General features: G+C 30.6%; 2 protein-coding genes, 1 long non-coding RNA gene and 3 other non-coding genes across 7 annotated transcripts; 2 read left to right on the plus strand and 4 right to left on the minus strand.

The window, feature by feature from the left end:
- Positions 1-3829: 3829 nt before the first annotated feature.
- Positions 3830-8985, minus strand: LOC126740550 (tRNA N(3)-methylcytidine methyltransferase METTL6). 2 transcript variants are annotated; one of them, XM_050446634.1, is made up of 7 exons: positions 7941-8985; positions 6966-7028; positions 5147-5200; positions 4912-4951; positions 4683-4720; positions 4403-4496; positions 3830-3920 (listed from the first exon to the last, which is right to left on the minus strand). In XM_050446634.1, the coding sequence occupies exon 1, from the start codon at positions 8778-8780 to the stop codon at positions 7965-7967; it is 816 nt and encodes a 271-aa protein (XP_050302591.1). In that variant the 5' UTR covers positions 8781-8985; the 3' UTR covers positions 3830-3920; positions 4403-4496; positions 4683-4720; positions 4912-4951; positions 5147-5200; positions 6966-7028; positions 7941-7964. The 2 variants fall into 2 exon arrangements, with proteins under 2 accessions (XP_050302591.1, XP_050302592.1); XM_050446635.1 differs by lacking the exon at positions 6966-7028.
- LOC126740823 (small nucleolar RNA snR60/Z15/Z230/Z193/J17) lies at positions 4560-4644 on the minus strand. Its single transcript, XR_007662009.1, has one exon. It is a non-coding gene; the product is annotated as a small nucleolar RNA snR60/Z15/Z230/Z193/J17 (small nucleolar RNA).
- On the minus strand, positions 5021-5102 carry LOC126740824 (small nucleolar RNA snR60/Z15/Z230/Z193/J17). Its single transcript, XR_007662010.1, has one exon. It is a non-coding gene; the product is annotated as a small nucleolar RNA snR60/Z15/Z230/Z193/J17 (small nucleolar RNA).
- On the minus strand, positions 5265-5350 carry LOC126740829 (small nucleolar RNA snR60/Z15/Z230/Z193/J17). The gene has a single exon (XR_007662015.1). It is a non-coding gene; the product is annotated as a small nucleolar RNA snR60/Z15/Z230/Z193/J17 (small nucleolar RNA).
- A 3871-nt stretch (positions 8986-12856) lies between the features above and the next one.
- LOC126740506 (uncharacterized) lies at positions 12857-13580 on the plus strand. Its single transcript, XR_007661927.1, has 2 exons — positions 12857-13171; positions 13428-13580. It is a non-coding gene; the product is annotated as an uncharacterized LOC126740506 (long non-coding RNA).
- A 1541-nt stretch (positions 13581-15121) lies between these two features.
- Positions 15122-16162, plus strand: LOC126740387 (S-adenosylmethionine sensor upstream of mTORC1). The gene has a single exon (XM_050446378.1). The coding sequence runs from the start codon at positions 15188-15190 to the stop codon at positions 16139-16141; it is 954 nt and encodes a 317-aa protein (XP_050302335.1). The 5' UTR covers positions 15122-15187; the 3' UTR covers positions 16142-16162.
- The last annotated feature ends 101 nt before the right edge of the window (positions 16163-16263 follow it).

A 16263-nucleotide genomic window follows, 5' to 3' on the forward strand; every position in this document is an offset into this window, starting at 1 on the left:
CCATTACATATGAAAGACGTTATTATGTGATTCACGATTTAATTGGTAAACTGCTGCTATTTAACAAAAAAAACCGCTAAATTATCAACTAGTGTCGATCAAAATAATGGTGCTTGCTATACGTTAGCAATAGCGTACATTAACGGGGTTTACTTCGTAACATTTGTACAAATAGGTACATTTAAAAATATTTAAAAGTGAGTACATAAACCGTCGAAGAGAACAACTATCGCTCGAAAATAAGCTAAAGTACTTATTAACATGGATCAACAAACGCTAACTAAAGTACGCCCACTTCATGGTTCACCTAAATAGATTTTTCAAATCTTTCAAGGTTAAGTTTAAAAATTATAATAAATAAAAATTGTAATCAACAGTAACGGCATAAACATAAGATAATGATAAATAAATAATAAGTTTCTATGACGTTCATGGAGTGAATCTAAAGAGGGTACCTACATAACTAAATAGAACTCACCATTAATGAGAAAATAGCCGTTGAAGTTACAATTCCAAGATTTGTTTAAAAGCCGTTTTTGATGCGAGAAAATGGAAGTAAGGGATAGAATTTATGAACTATATAGGCTAAAAACAAATATAACGCTGCCATTTCTGGGGGATGTTTTAAAGCAACGCGGCACTTTGGAAATTTGACTTTCTGCTTTATCAAAATTAATTAAAAGCATAGGTTTTCGCTATAAAAAAGACTGCAATAGAAGATATTTGTGTGAACTACCAAATATTGTGAGCCAACGAATAGGATTTTTAAGACAATATACACATAATGAAAAATCAAAGTTAAGGAAAGTGGTATTCTTAGACGAAACTTGGATATTTTCAAACGGGAGTGGAATAAAATCTTGGCAAGATGAATCTGTGAAAAGCGTGAAAAGAAAAAAAGGATGTGGTCAGGGAAAACGATTTATTATTTTACATGCCGGGTCTTCAACGGGATTCGTTCCAGGTGCAAGTTTAATTTTTTCTTCTAAGTCTAAAAGTATGGATTATCATGACAATATGAATTGCGAAATGTTTGAAAAATGGTTAACGGAACAGTTAATACCGAACTTGCAAGCACCTTCCTTAATAGTATTAGACAATGCGTCGTATCATTCAAGAATTTTGAATAAACAACCAAATGGAAGTTGGAGAAAAAGCGAAATTTATGAATGGTTAGTAAAAGAAAATCAGAATCTCTTGCCATATATGCTAAAATCCGAACTTCTTTCAATTGCAAAATCGCTGAAAATATATGCTGTTGACGAAATAGTACGTGAATATGGACATGAAGTTTTAAGATTGCCACCATACCATTGTCAGTTTAATGCCATTGAGCTTATATGGGCAGGGTCAAAATCTTGTTATGAGAAGCATGTGGGTGCTGGGCTTAGATCTGACCAGGTTGAAGCTGTTTGGAATGAGGCATTGAATCACATCACAAAGGAGTATTGGCGGAAATCAGTGGATCACACAGAAAACATTATTAGAACCTGGTGGAAGAGAGAAAAAGTACTCGATATCCAAGTTGAACCATTGATCATTGCTCCATTTGAAGAAGATTCGGAAAATGACGAAGAGTTTTCCGACTCTGTTAGTGATAATTATAGTTATAATTAGTTTCTTTTTTTAGTCAAATTTGTTACTTAATTTTTACACATTCAATTAAATCTTCAGTCTTCGGCTTCTTCCTTTTACACTTTGTTTCCTGCTTGGAAATAAGATTGTTCTTGTTTTCATATACAACCTTTTGCACCATTCTTAAACTAATTCCAAGCGCTTTAGCTACTTCTTCTTGTACATTCTAAGCAATCCCTTATTTTCTTTTTCGTTATTAAAATAATTAGTTTTCTTTTTGCATTTCGTTTATTATTTAGGTATGATTAAAAAGTACAATTTTTTTTTTTAAACAAAGCTAGGTAAATAAATTGGTGAATGCCCTGGGAGATAGAAATGCCCGCCGCATTCACCAGTTTTTTTTTTAAGTTATTTTTTATCTTTTTTTGACTTTTAACTGATATAAAAGAAAAGATAACACAACTTTTTTAATTTTCTGTGCATCAACGTATAGATTGGGTCGAACGACAAATAATAAATCATAAAATTAAAATGTCATTTGAAAAGTGAGATTGTAACATGAAGTTGCCTATAAACTAATAAAGTAGTTTTCTGGTCTCTGACTGCACTGCATCACACACAATAGAAATTAATTTTTTGTCATTTTACCAAAATGTATAGTTTCCCAATATTTATTACAAAAAAACACAATCACACATAAACAAAGAAGAAGACAAGATCAAATAATCCTTAAAAGATTAGACGCTGTGCCCTGAAATCGACAAATTTAGTATGTTAGGCACATACATAGGGTCATGCTAAATCGTATACTAATTTCTCAAAAATTTAGGTAACAACCATTTTTAAATGAAATATGTACAATTTTAATGAAAGGCTAGGGAGGCATTTTTGCTCTCATAAAAAATGCTTAGTGTTAGGAACATTAGGCATTTATTTATAGATTTAAGCAAAAAGTATAATCATTTTTATTATATACCTACCTTTATTATATATCCTGGCCGGCTTACAGTTTCGCTTAAAAAGAGGAATGTTTTGTTTAGTCTATAATTCTTGATAAGTACATCTTTTGGCGGGGCGTAGCCACTGTCGCCTTACTCCGCTGACGCAATACTTTTGTAAGTTAGTTATCGAGAAAACCTTTCCCTGTTACGTTCGTTCAATTAAAGTTTATATTTTAAAAAATAATTCGTGTTTTGATTTCTTGGCTGAGTTATTTATAGGACCGTCGTAGACCAGTAAAACGGGTAGTTTTATTATGGTGCGGCACACTTAGATTTAGATATTATTGCGTAAAGAAAAATTGTTATGGAGTATTTCGGACAATTTTTCAAAAAAGAAAAGTAAATATTATGTCTGGCAACAAGCAGAATATCGGGGATTCTAGGCATATACCGATTTAGTCTCCTCTCGTCTGAAACAGTAAAAATAAATTTGTTTTTTTTTACTTTGCATAACAGTGACCAATCCAAATCTAAATTCCAGTGTCTTGATAAATTTCAATTCAACACCACAAGTAGTCAGATTTAATCAGGAAGATGACCAAATACTTCTAATGGACATCCTAGCAAATATTCCTTATGTTGATCCAGCAAAATAGAACATCATATATAATATTTTTTGTCTAATTCTAGAGCTGCAAAATACATAATCATATTCTAACTTTAGGTACTTTCTAATTTTTAAATAACGCTACCTAATTAAATCATTAGATATAATATTGTAGACCAAATATTAGTAAAATATATAGTTTGTTTAATATTAAATATAATGAGGTTAGAAAGTTTAAGGAGTAATAATCACAAAGAAAACAATAAAATCGAATTTCTTGGAAATAAAGCTTTGCGCTATCGTTAGGTTAGCGGTAAACGTATCAACTATTTCGAAAACACTTTTTGGGGAGCTGTCAAACAGCGGCTAAGATAACGTTTATGTCTATGTTAAGCGTCAAAACATATGCATCTTCAAAAACTGTCTACCGTAAGCCTTTGTTCCAACATAACTTTCACTAGGGCATTTCATTATACAAGGTGATTCAAAAGCAAGTTTCTACTATAAACATACAGTGAATCAAAAATTCATTTAACAAAAAAGAATATACCATTTATGGTAAAATAGCTGTTGAAAGTTTAAGTTTACAATTCAATTTGAATAGTTAAATTATTTTCTAAACAAATTGCCTTGAAATGATCTTTATTACAAGAAAATTTAAAGAACTTCTGCGTACTTTTTTATATAGGAAAATAACACACATTCCTTAACCGAATATTTATTATTTTATCTCAAAATATTCTTAACATAATCCTTAAGAAATGTTTAACGTTCTTGTTAGCTCATCAAAAACCGATCTGGAATAAGAAAAAACAAAATAAAAAACAATTTTCAAAAGCAGTTTAAAAGTAATAAATATTTTTGATTTATCAGTTGGTAGTGCATGTTATCAAAATAATCATTAAGCTTCATTTAAGGTGAGTAGATGTCATCATTTAAAAAAAAACATTACTGTTTGGCCAAACTGCAGTATAATAATCACAATAATCCAAAAGTCAGAGGCAACCTTATCAATCAATATTCATCAGATATCCACTAAAGAGAATATGCAATACCTAAAGCCTTTAGTCTCCCTTGATTGGCGGACCCAATCAAAAAAGCCTCAGAGAAAAGTAAATGAAAAAGATTTATGAATCCAACTGTATTAAAAATAAAATTTTATTTGTTCAATTTGGTCTTTGTATTTCTTTTCTAAATAAACTAAAATTATATAAACTTTTTAGGTTTTTAAAGTAAACTAATAAAGTCAATGTAAACAAAATGTAACTAAAACACTAACCTTATTGTGTTAGGGATAAGAGACATTTCCTCCTAAGTGTTTTTTCCAACAAATGTTTTGTTCCAGTTTGCAGTCAATTATGCATCATTATAATCTAAAATTATTATTTTTTTAAATAACATTCTCATATAAATTTTATCATATTAATTACTATAATCAATAATATCAGATAGGAGCGAAAGACAAAAAGCAATTTGTAATCAGAAAAATCATCTGAACTATGCAGTCATCATGTTTCCAGGTAAGAATTTATAAATGAAGTTGCCTAAATCTACTTTACCTTTTGAAATATCTTCTTCTTTCACAGTAGAGGATTCCCTGAAAAAAATGTTTTCATCAGAAAAGCTAATTTTATATTATGTACAATGGTTTATGCAATTTTACACATCAGTTGGTAGTGCATGTTTTCCATATAATCATTAAAAACTCATTAAAGGTGAAATATGTCATCATATAAAACAAATATTTATAACTAAAACTATCTTTTAAGTACCTAAATATTTACTTACATAGTAGATTAACCCTATGTTGCTCCTTAGTAAAGCTGGTCTGCAATAAAAACAAATTTTAAAACATTTATATACTACTACACTCTATTAGTCATAAAAATGAATCAAACAAATAAGTCAGATAGGAGCGAAAGACAAGATGCTAGTTGTAATCAGAACAGTCATCTGAACTATGCGGTCATCATTAAAAAAAATTAAATCATTTCAATCAGAATAGGACCAAATATATACTTACATTTTATTTTAATATTCCTTTGACAAACCATCCTGTTGCAGTGATGCCTTTTTTCTGAAAACAAATACAATTTAATAATGGAGGCATGATAAATAAATTGTTATTATAAAAAATTTTTAATAAATATCAGATAGGAGCGAAAGACAAGATGCTAGTTGTAATCAGAATGTTCATCTGAACTATGCAGTCATCATAAAAGTTTGAAACGGTTTTAGTTAATCTAGTGCAATGTTAATAAATATTTAATAGTTACTACATGATACAATGAAAATATAAAACAAACTACAATATTTGTTAAAAGCCTTTAATCTTAAATAAATTTATCTTATAAATGGTGAATTTATAGAAATAAATTTTAAGTGTATTTTGCTGTATTTTTATGTAAAATATATTATGCGTATTATTTATAGAAAATGTACCCTAACAATTCTCAAATATATTTCCCATTCAGACCAGATAACAACACAATAATTAATAGTATATTTATGAATTTTCTTCAAATGACAAATAGGTAGATGGTCTAAAAATAAATGCAAGTAAGTCCTAAATGCTTTTTTTAACTGCATTGAATCTCAGTGCATTAATGATGATAGGCTTTAATTTAGCCCACATGTTCACTCATTAGAAAACCAGCTTTTGGTGTAATCAAACTATTCAATATATGTATTCCCATTGATTTTTTTTAATTTATTTTAACAGCAGCCAATTTTTTCACTCATTTGTAGTAAGTTCAATTGGTTTTTGATTAAATTTTTGTTGTATTTGTTATTGGCTGTAAATTGTTGATACAGTAAGTACATAAATACAATTCTCCATGTATTGATAATTAGGCTTGAGGGAAGCTATTCTCATAACTGTGCATGTCTTTTCATTCATTTATGTAATGTTAATGGTTTTATTATATTAAACCTAAGTATTACAAATGCTGGTACGGCATGCTAGGTAACTAAATTCTAGGTCAAATGGATTCTGCTCTCTACTAAAAAATGTCATATTATAGACCATATTTCCTTATCCATAGATTTATTTATTATAAATTACCTGTAGTTCACAATAAATGCAGAAGATTGATTATTATTATACTGTATTACAAATGTCTTATCATGAAAAATACTTATGCACCCATTTTTGTTTAAATAATATCTACAGTAGATAATACCAGACATATTCCAGGTAGATATATTATAGGAAATTTAGAAAAAGTTCTTAACTTTTAGTACATTAGCATGGAATTATGCATTAGAATTTGGTTACCATGTTATTAACAAATCTTAGATATAACTATGTTTTGAAAATGTTGGGTTAAACATGTGCCTTGAAGATATTCAGTCAGTCTTGAACTATGTGAGTGGGCAAATTTGTAAATTCACAAAACATAAATAGCACATACTTCAACTGAATAAAGGTTAGTGGTTAGAAATATATATTTATACTACCTGTCTTATTATTATGTATTTATATATTATTATTTTTCTTAGGTAAAGAGCATGCATATTAAATAGGTATTTTTGATCAACCACTCTTGGCAAATAGAATATGTAGTATACCTCCTAGGTTCTAGAGACCATTTTAGTTACATTGAAGGTATTCCACACTAGCAGATTCAATTTTTAGAACCTATATTGATTCTATGTTATAAAAAATATAACAATTTTAAATTCTGGACTTTTCGTACTCTTATTACTCAATAATTTTAATAATATGATATTAACATTTCTTTACAAGTTTACCGGTTATAATTATTTTTCTCTAAATTATATTTTAGTTATGTAATCTAGAAAAATAAATCAATTTAAAATGTGTATGTCTCTGTATTTACCTGATCTTATGAAGTGTCTTTTAGTCCTAGTATTCATCAGCATTCCCAAATACAAAAACCAAACTGAAAAATTTAAAAGCAGTGAGTTTTATAAGGCTCTTACCAGTTATTAATTAATTTTCTTAAAATTATTACTCAGTTGGTAGTGCATGTTTACCAAATAATCAAAAAATGATTCATTAACGGTGATAAATCTCATCACTTTTAGTTTTATTAATAAATATTAAACTCCTATGATGGCCTATGTTAATGTGCTGAAACTTATTATAATCTTATTGGGATGGTGTATTTAAGGAGCAGATCAATTCCTGATAATTGAATTCCAATTTAATGCACAAAACCTGACTATTTTCAATAATAATAGTAATATTCCTTTATTTGGCAACCAACTTAAAAATGTTATAGATTATTAGGTTAAATTAAAAAAAGAAAATTAGCTGTTATACCTATCCAGAGCATATTTTTCAAGCCTACTGGTACAACCAAGTATGAAAGAAATTTTTTAAGCCTAAAATAAGACTATAAAATCCAATGCCAATTACATACAACATAGCAGAAGTAGTGCAGTGCAGTTAAAATATTTTAAAACAGGGAGAACTTTGCACACATTTACTAGTTACATACATGTTTTATATGAATTGTTAAGAGTTATTGTTTAAAACTTGATATTGTTTTATTTCTTATAGTCTTATGTTATGTTACCATTCTACATATCATCAGTTTACTGCCAAAACAAGATAAGTACATTTTTACCATTATTGCACTTAGTGGATTTTCGTAACCAAAATTTGTATAGAAATGTACTGCATAAACTAGATAAGTGTTGGACAATGGAAAGGAAATAAATGATGTAGACTTGTTTTGGCAATTATTCAAGGTAAGTGCACATTTAATGCAAAATATCACTTATCTGGTTTTGGCAGTAAGCCCATTATGAGCAGGTAGTAAAATGTTAAATAAAAAAAAAATACTTACATCATCATATAGTCATAATTCCACTCATTTTGGCTTCTGTGCCTTTACTTGAATAAAAATCCTTGGCACATCAATGTTATCCTTCTTATTTACAGTCCTTCGATGTATATAAGAATTTACATGAATTATATAACCGGCCTCCTCAAACAATTGTTTAACAAAATCAATTGAAAAAAAGTAGGTTCGAGTGCCATCATGCCTCATATAGAAGTTTTCAGATATTTTATTCCCTGGCTTAAATCTTAGTTGTGCCATGTCAAACAAACCATAGTCCCGAAATAGCAAAAGTCCACCAGGCTTAAGAAGCTTAAATATGTTTTGTAAACATGCAAGGAACTTATTGGGGTGAATGGCTGAGAGAACAAATATTAGAGTGGCTATATCAAGGGAGTCAGCTTGAACGTTATCAAAGACCTCATTAGAAGTGATATCGCATGGAAACACTTTGATTCTTTCAGGTGTATATGAGGGATTGCTCTTAACAAACTCCACTGCCCGAGGAGACAAGTCACAAGCGACAACCTTCAAATTGAAATTTTCTTCTAGCAAAGGATAAATAAAGTTTCCAACTCCACAACCGATTTCAAATAATACCTTTTCGTCCTGGGGCCCATTGTCCCCCAATAGTTCAGAAAACTCCCTGGTGGTCCAGTGTCTGTCTCGGAAAAAACGTGTTTCGTTTCTCTTGTAAAATAAGTCCCAATGCTTTTTAGCTTGGATTTCTAGTAAATTTGCTTTGTGGTCGCTTACAACACGGGAATTCTGGTATTCTAGGGCCCGACTCTCTTCTGGGGTTAAAGTTTTGGTTTCTGTACAATCGCTTTGGAAATCTTCACTCATTTTAATAGAGGATAGAGGGCGAAGGCTTTTCGGATGTTTAAATACATTGGAAATTGAAAGATGGCTAAGATTTGATGGGATTTTTGTAATAGAACCGTTCACAACAGCAACACACAGCAAAAGAAAGATGGAGGGGTTTTTTTAAAAGAAGATAAACACACTGACATAATAGAATGGACAGGCCCCCACTCAATAGAGGTAGGGATATACAATAAATGACACTTCAAATGTCATACATGTCAATTAGTGGTTACCGGCACGATCTTAAGCCATATTTTAGCGAGTAAGCACCTATAGCGTCTTTAAGACATATCATTCTTGCGATTAAGTCACTGAATTAAAGTATGACGTAACCGTACCGTAAGGCGCTTTAGGCGTTGAGAAGCGTTTTTTAGAGTTGAGAAGCATTTTATTTCTTAGTATTAGTTTTAATTTATTTAATATTAATGTATATGAGACAGTTAAGACATCCAAACTAAATAAAAATGCAGAAAAGAATAAATTATCAAAAGAGCGAATAGATTTGCAGCAAATACAGTGAAGAGTTGCACGGATATTTTTTTAAATTGATTTTTGATTAGTTTGTGTTTATTTCTGTGGAAAAAAATACGAGTGAGGTTATGTTTAGGCCAGTAACTGTTTTGTTTATTGTATTTCCTCTTGGGCAAATGTCTGCCCTTTATAAACGTTTTCAGAGCGAAATTAATTTGTATTTTGTTACAATTTAGATCTGATCCTAAAAATGCAGGAGATCGGATTTAGACTCAAAACGTTTTGAAAACTTAAGACAAATGAGTATTTTCATGGTTTAGGCCAGTCTTCAAAACGAATTCAATACCGATAAAAGGTAAAGCCAATATTTAGACTCTGACTGCTGTTAGACATGACGCAATTTGATGGCAACCATGTGATGACTTAACGCTTAAGATATCGTAAGGCAACCGAGTAAGGTGCTTACTTGCTAAAATATGTCTTTGATTCGTGACAGGTCACACGTCAAACGTCAGCGTCATTAACTTCATTACCGCTATTGATTATATTTTTTAGGCTTGAGCTAAGTCGTGAATTTGAATTCACAGGTATAACTAAGGTTAACGCGATTTTCTATTCACTGTGAATATAACCTGTGAACGTGAATTCACGATTGAGCGCCGGTTGGCGAGTTTGCTTATCGTGTAGTTTAATATCATGGCAGTGAATTCGCATAATAATAAGGAAAGTATTACTATTCTGTGTTTATTGTGTTAAGGATAGTTCCTACCCAGATACAAATATTAAGGGTATATTTAGGGTACAAATATTAAAAGTAAATAAAAATTAAAGACAATATCATTGACAATGACAACAATGATTCATTGTTAAGTCGTGAATGTGATTTTTTATTCACAGTGAATGATTCACAGGTAGTGAAATTTTGCTCAACCCTAATTTTTTGGTGGCTACACTGAAAATGTTTAGAGCGACCAACATCAAAAGGACACAACTACTATTAAAATGCGGCCACCAGGCAATGGTCATTTTTGGGTATGGGGGCCATATGCATTAGCAGTCCAGGTATATTTATTAGGTTCGTGTGTGATGTGCAATAAAAGGCTGTTTGCTGAACAAAACATAGTGCAAAAAATAATATTTAAATCTTAATACAGTCAAGTACACACCCCACAAAAATTATCGCATCACTTATTATTTCTTAAATATGTTAAATTTTTTGCCTGTTTTTTAAAATTTTATTGATATTGATAATTAAATCACCAAATAATACGACTTTTGCAACATTTATTTTAAATCAGTTCAATCTACAGAGGACAAACATTTTGATTTACCAAAACATACAAAAATCAAAAAAATTGTACAAAACATGTATACAAAAAAAATGAACTTTATTTAAGCCAATGAATTTCTAATAGCGTGTGTTACCGCCCCTGGCTCTAATTATACAGCTTCCATTCGTCTTCGAAGGCTTCTAAATAGGTTCTGGAGGTATTCTTGCGGCACGTTTGCCCAGAAGTCAAAAAGAACATTTTGAAGATCATCTTATTGGTGCTGGATGTTGCTGAATTTGCCATCTTAGATGGTCCCAGACATGTTCTATCGGATTAAGGTCATGGCTACGCGCAGGCCAATTTAGGGTGGGTATCTCGACCTCTTCTAAGTATTGCTGAACAACTCTAGCAGCGTGTGGACGAGCATTATCCTGCATTAGCACAGAATCACCGATATATGGCATATAGGGCACTACATGGGGTTCTAAGATATCGGTTATGTACCTGTCAGCATTTAGTCTTCCATCATTCACTGGTACTAGCTCCGTGCGACCCTCAAAAGAAATTCCTCCCCAAACCATGATAGAGCCATCACCAAAGCTTTCAGTTTGACAAAAATTAACCTGATCACCACATCGCCTATATACTGGTACACGCCTATCTGATGAATATAGACAAAATCTGGATTCATCCGTGAATAAAATATTGGACCGATCTTGAATATTCCAATTTGCGTGTTCTCTAGCAAATTGCAATCTTGCTACTCGATGTTCTCTGGTAAGACGTGGACCTCTGGCTCGTAAACCTGCTTCTCTTAGCCTATTTCGAACTGTCTGTAGGCTTATTCGGAGCAGCCAACAGATCTATTTGCAGTCTTCTAGAGGTGGTATGCCTAATTCTTAAAGCCGTTAACCTTAAGTAACTATCATCTACTGCCTAAGTTACCCTTCTGCGGCCTTGTCCGGGGCGTCTGGATAGTTGTCCTGTTTCTTGGTAGCGATTAACAACTCTGGATATGGTGCTTTGTTGAAATCCCATTATCCCGTATCTTTGACTGCGGCCCTCTTCTATGAGCGCAATGATTCTAGCGGCTTTTTGTTAAACGTTTAGGCACATCCATTATTAACAATAAATTTAAATTTTCACTTTAGAATAACACTATTTGTTTAGAACGTTTTCGATCTCAATGCATTCGCCAACACAGGAATAATCTACGCGAGCATTTTTGCTTCAAAAAAATATGAAAGAAATTCCGATCATTTTTTGTCCAGGATAAGAAACCAGAAATATCTTTTAAGGTGATACATATACAAATTGTCCCAAAAAATATTAAAAAATATCTTAAAATACTAGTGATGCGATAATTTTTGTGGGGTGTGTATTTTAAATTCTAATTATCATTTCATTCAAAGCCTGTAAAGCCTAGTTCATAAATTCTGTACGGTAAGCAGTAAGAACTAAGATGCATGAAATAGTTCAATTTCAGTTATTGCGCCATACTTCTTACGGAATCGTAAGTGATCATCAATGTTCGCCAATATAACTAATCAAAAGGGGTAGGCTAGTAAAGATTTCAGAGAGGAAAATATTCCGAAAGAGAGACAGAATGAATTTTGCTACGTTTTTTTTAATTCTTACGTTTTTTTTTTGAAACAATTTATTTAACCACAATAATACAATGTATAACGAGTTTTAAGAATTTCTCCAATCAGTGTTTGAAAACACTGGCCCCGAGAATAACAAAACAGTAATTAATTATCTATAGTAAACAAATGTTGCAATGTTGCTTATAATTTTTTATACATAAATTAATTAACATTTTTTAAATCTTTTAATTTTTTAACAAAAAATCTATAGTTATTTATATCTTTTATACAATGAGGTAAACTATTAAATGTTTTAATTGCATCTGTAATTGGATTTCTTAAACCTATGTTAGTTCTTGTAGAAACTTGATAAACATTATTTAGTGATCTTGTTTGATGATTATGTACATTATGGTAAAACATAATATTTATGTTACTTTTTTGTCTGTTGTTTATAATTTTATATACAAGTTTACATTGTTCTATCTCCAATATCACTTTTAATTTGTTTAAACTTAAATTTGAATAAATTGTATTAGAACTTGTAAGCCAATCAAAATTAAACAAAATTTTCAAAATGTTATTTTGCAAAATTTGAGCCTTATTAAAATTAACTTCACCGCACATACCCCATACTGGCAAGAGGTACCTAAAATGTGTGAGAAAGAAGGCATTATAAATTTGAAATTTACTTTTTTCAGACAAATAATCTCTACTTCTATATAAGGCAGATAGCATTGGAACTGTTTTATCAAAAATTTTGTTTAAGTGTAGTGACCAATTTAAATTTTCATCTATTTGCAAACCTAAATATTTAATATTCGACACTTTTTCTAATATTACAGTATTAATATTAATATTTAGATTATTGCTGACTGACTTATTTTTTTGTTTGAATATCATGTATTTGGTTTTCTCAATGTTAATCTTTAATTTATTTGAAAACAGCCATTTAAGATAACATTTTAGGTCATTATTAATAAGTTGTGTTAAAGAAGTTTCATCTGTTCCAGCATATACCAGTACAGTGTCATCTGCAAAGGTAAAATATCTTGCTTTTAGCTTGGCTAACTTGAGATTCAGTACATAAAGAATATATAAGAGAGGTCCAAGAACGGATCCCTGTGATCCCCGTAGGTGTTAGATAACCATTCACTAATAATATTGTCAAGCTTTACGTACTGTTTTCTGTCATACAAATATGTTTTAATTAAGCTGTACAATACATTTTTAAATCCCGTTTTAAATAATTTGTCTAAAAGAATGTCTATGCTTACTACATCAAAGGCTTTTTTTAGGTCTATGAAGACAGCTATAACTATTTGTTGTTTATCTAATGCCATTGAAATACAGTCTACAAAATCCACAACCGCACCAAGTGTACTACTGTTCTTTATAAAGCCATATTGATATTTATCATTCAATAGATTGCAAGAGTTAATGAAAGATAACATTCTATTTTTTATTATTTTTTCAAGAATCTTGGAGAATACACTAACGACTGAAATGGGCCTGTAATTTTTCATATATCTTTTATTACCTGACTTAAAAAGAGGTGTAATTTTACTTATTTTTAACTCTGATGGGAAAATCCCTTTTTGTATAGTTTTATTAATTAACCGTACCAAAACAGGTATTATGTATTCTCCAAGATTATGTATGTCCCTAACCGTAATATCGTCATATCCAGGTGCTGAGTTTATTTTTAGTTCTTTTAAAATTTCTGATATTTCCTCTTTATTAGTTAATGTTATAGAAATAGAACTATCATTGTAGACTTCATCAATAGAAAAAATCTCGTTTGATAGTTGAATCTCCGTTTCCAAATCTTTAACTATTGATTCACCGACCTGAGAAAAATATGTATTTAAATTATTTGCAATGTCAAGCTGAGAATTAATAATGTTATTTTCAATTATTAATTCATTAATTATTACTTTGGATTTTTTATTTTTTATTAAGCTGTTGATAAATGCCCATTGCTTTTTAACATTATCTCCAGCTAAATTCCATTGGGTTTGAAAATACCTATTTTTAAAAGCACGTATTTTATTATTAATTTTATTTTTTATGTTTTTAAATTCAGAGATAATAGTTAGGTTTTCGGGTTGGTTAATTTTCTTTTTGTATATTTTATCTCTTTTTTTGATAAGCTCAAGAAGTTCAATATTCATCCAGGTGTTATTTTTTCGTATTCTTAATTTTTTTGTATATTGAGATTTATTTTTACATTCATTAATTAAATTAATTAATTCTTGAAAAGTTGTTACGTTAATGCTTAATATTTTTTGTATAAATAAGTTTACAAATTTTTTATGATCTACAGATTTGACTTCATAATCTACTTTTGGTTTATAAAACTGCACAGGTGTTTTAATATCAAGCAATATAAGTTTGTGATCTGAAATTGCATTTTCTTTAACATTAACTTTACAACTTAAATTACCACTATAATCGCTAAGAACATGGTCTATAAGAGATTTTCATAAACTGGTAACTCTAGTAGCGCATTCCTCATTTATCGAGTTATTAATTTTAAAATTGTTTAATGCTATTAAATCTTTGTACTCTTTGGTTACTTGCGAAACATCAAGCAAATTAATATTTATATCTCCAACAACTAAATGATTTTTAGGGTGAGTACGCATAATATATTCTAAATATGGGAAAAAATTACCACTATTAACAGTGGGTGGTTTATATATAACACTTATTTTTAAGTTTTGTTCCCCAAAGCTAATACATATCCAGCTTATTAACTCACCCTTCCTTGATTTCTCAATTTCACGAAACTTAATAGATTTTTTCACATAAATTGACACTTTTTATATTATGAATTCGCACGATCCTTACTGCATGGAGCTTACTTCTTATGTTACTTCTTAATGCATACCGTACGGAATTTATGAACCCACCTTAACTCACAAAAAATCACAAATATCAGCTGTTTAATTGACATTGATGTGTCATATGTCAACCTGCCTCCCCTCGCTTGTAACATAACCTTGTTTGTGTGTTTATATTGTTGATGTCTTGATGATTGTCCTAAGCCTTTTAAATGTCTACAGAACATAAAACTCTAGCAAATTTCATAAAATCCGTCCACAAAAAGCTACGAGATGAAACCAAAACCTTAGGATCCGAAATCGCTTGGCAAAACCACTGCAGCAATGAAGAAAATTTAAGAAAATACGCTCGGGCAATGCACGATTTGGCCGTGAAGCACTGGGACTTCAATGCCCAGAACAACGATAAAGTTATTTCAAGAGTTATGTGGGTATACGATAGTACTATCGAATATTTTTCTTGCCTGGACAAATATTGGCAAAAAGAAATTAGGATTCATAAGAACAATAGTTTTGGGGAAGTGGTTGAACTTGGTCAACTTGCCAAGGGTGAAAGGCTGAAGGTTTTAGATGTAGGTAGCTGCTACAACCCTTTCAGTACTTTCAAGGAATTTGATGTTATGGCCGTTGATATTGCACCGGCTAATGCAGAAGTCTTAAAATGTGATTTCCTTAAAGTCAATATTGGAAACGCCACTTTTATTGAAAATGGAACATTAATTAGTCTACAGGAAAACTTCTTCGATATCATAGTTTTCAGTTTAATTTTAGAGTACCTTCCTAGCCCCAAGCAAAGGTTAAAGATATGCCTAAATGCTTATGACTTACTAAAATTTGAGGGTATTTTGGCAATAATTACTCCCGACTCAAACCACATAGGCTCTAATATAAAAATATTTAAATCTTGGCAATTTGTTTTGGCCAAATATGGATTTGTAAGGGTTAAGTATGAAAAGCTGCCACATATGCATTGTATGCTCTTCAGAAAAACTCCATTTCCTGAAGTGGCCAGGCGATGGGCAGATATTCATAGGAGTGAAGGTTTTTATGATGAAATTTTTATTCCTCAGGATTTTACCAGGGAGAAGGTTACTAAGGAAAATAGATTGGAGGATCAAGAAGTGTGGTGTCATGATACTTTTTTACAGGATTTTAATTGTTTTTAGCATTAAAAAGTTTGTTCACAAGAGCGTCTTTTATTTCTTATTCTTTTTTATGCAAGGTATTATAAAAAAATATTGTTGGCGACTAGCTTAAGTTAGTACCTTATCTAAGAAACCTCTGGCAA

This window comes from Anthonomus grandis, chromosome 9, assembly GCF_022605725.1.
Source record: "Anthonomus grandis grandis chromosome 9, icAntGran1.3, whole genome shotgun sequence".
Lineage (NCBI taxonomy): Eukaryota > Metazoa > Arthropoda > Insecta > Coleoptera > Curculionidae > Anthonomus > Anthonomus grandis.

Coding starts and splice junctions, on each gene's coding strand:
- LOC126740550 (XM_050446635.1), bottom strand. CDS start 8,780: ATGAGTGAAGATTTCCAAAGCGATTGTACAGAAACCAAAACTTTAACC.
- LOC126740387 (XM_050446378.1), top strand. CDS start 15,188: ATGTCTACAGAACATAAAACTCTAGCAAATTTCATAAAATCCGTCCAC.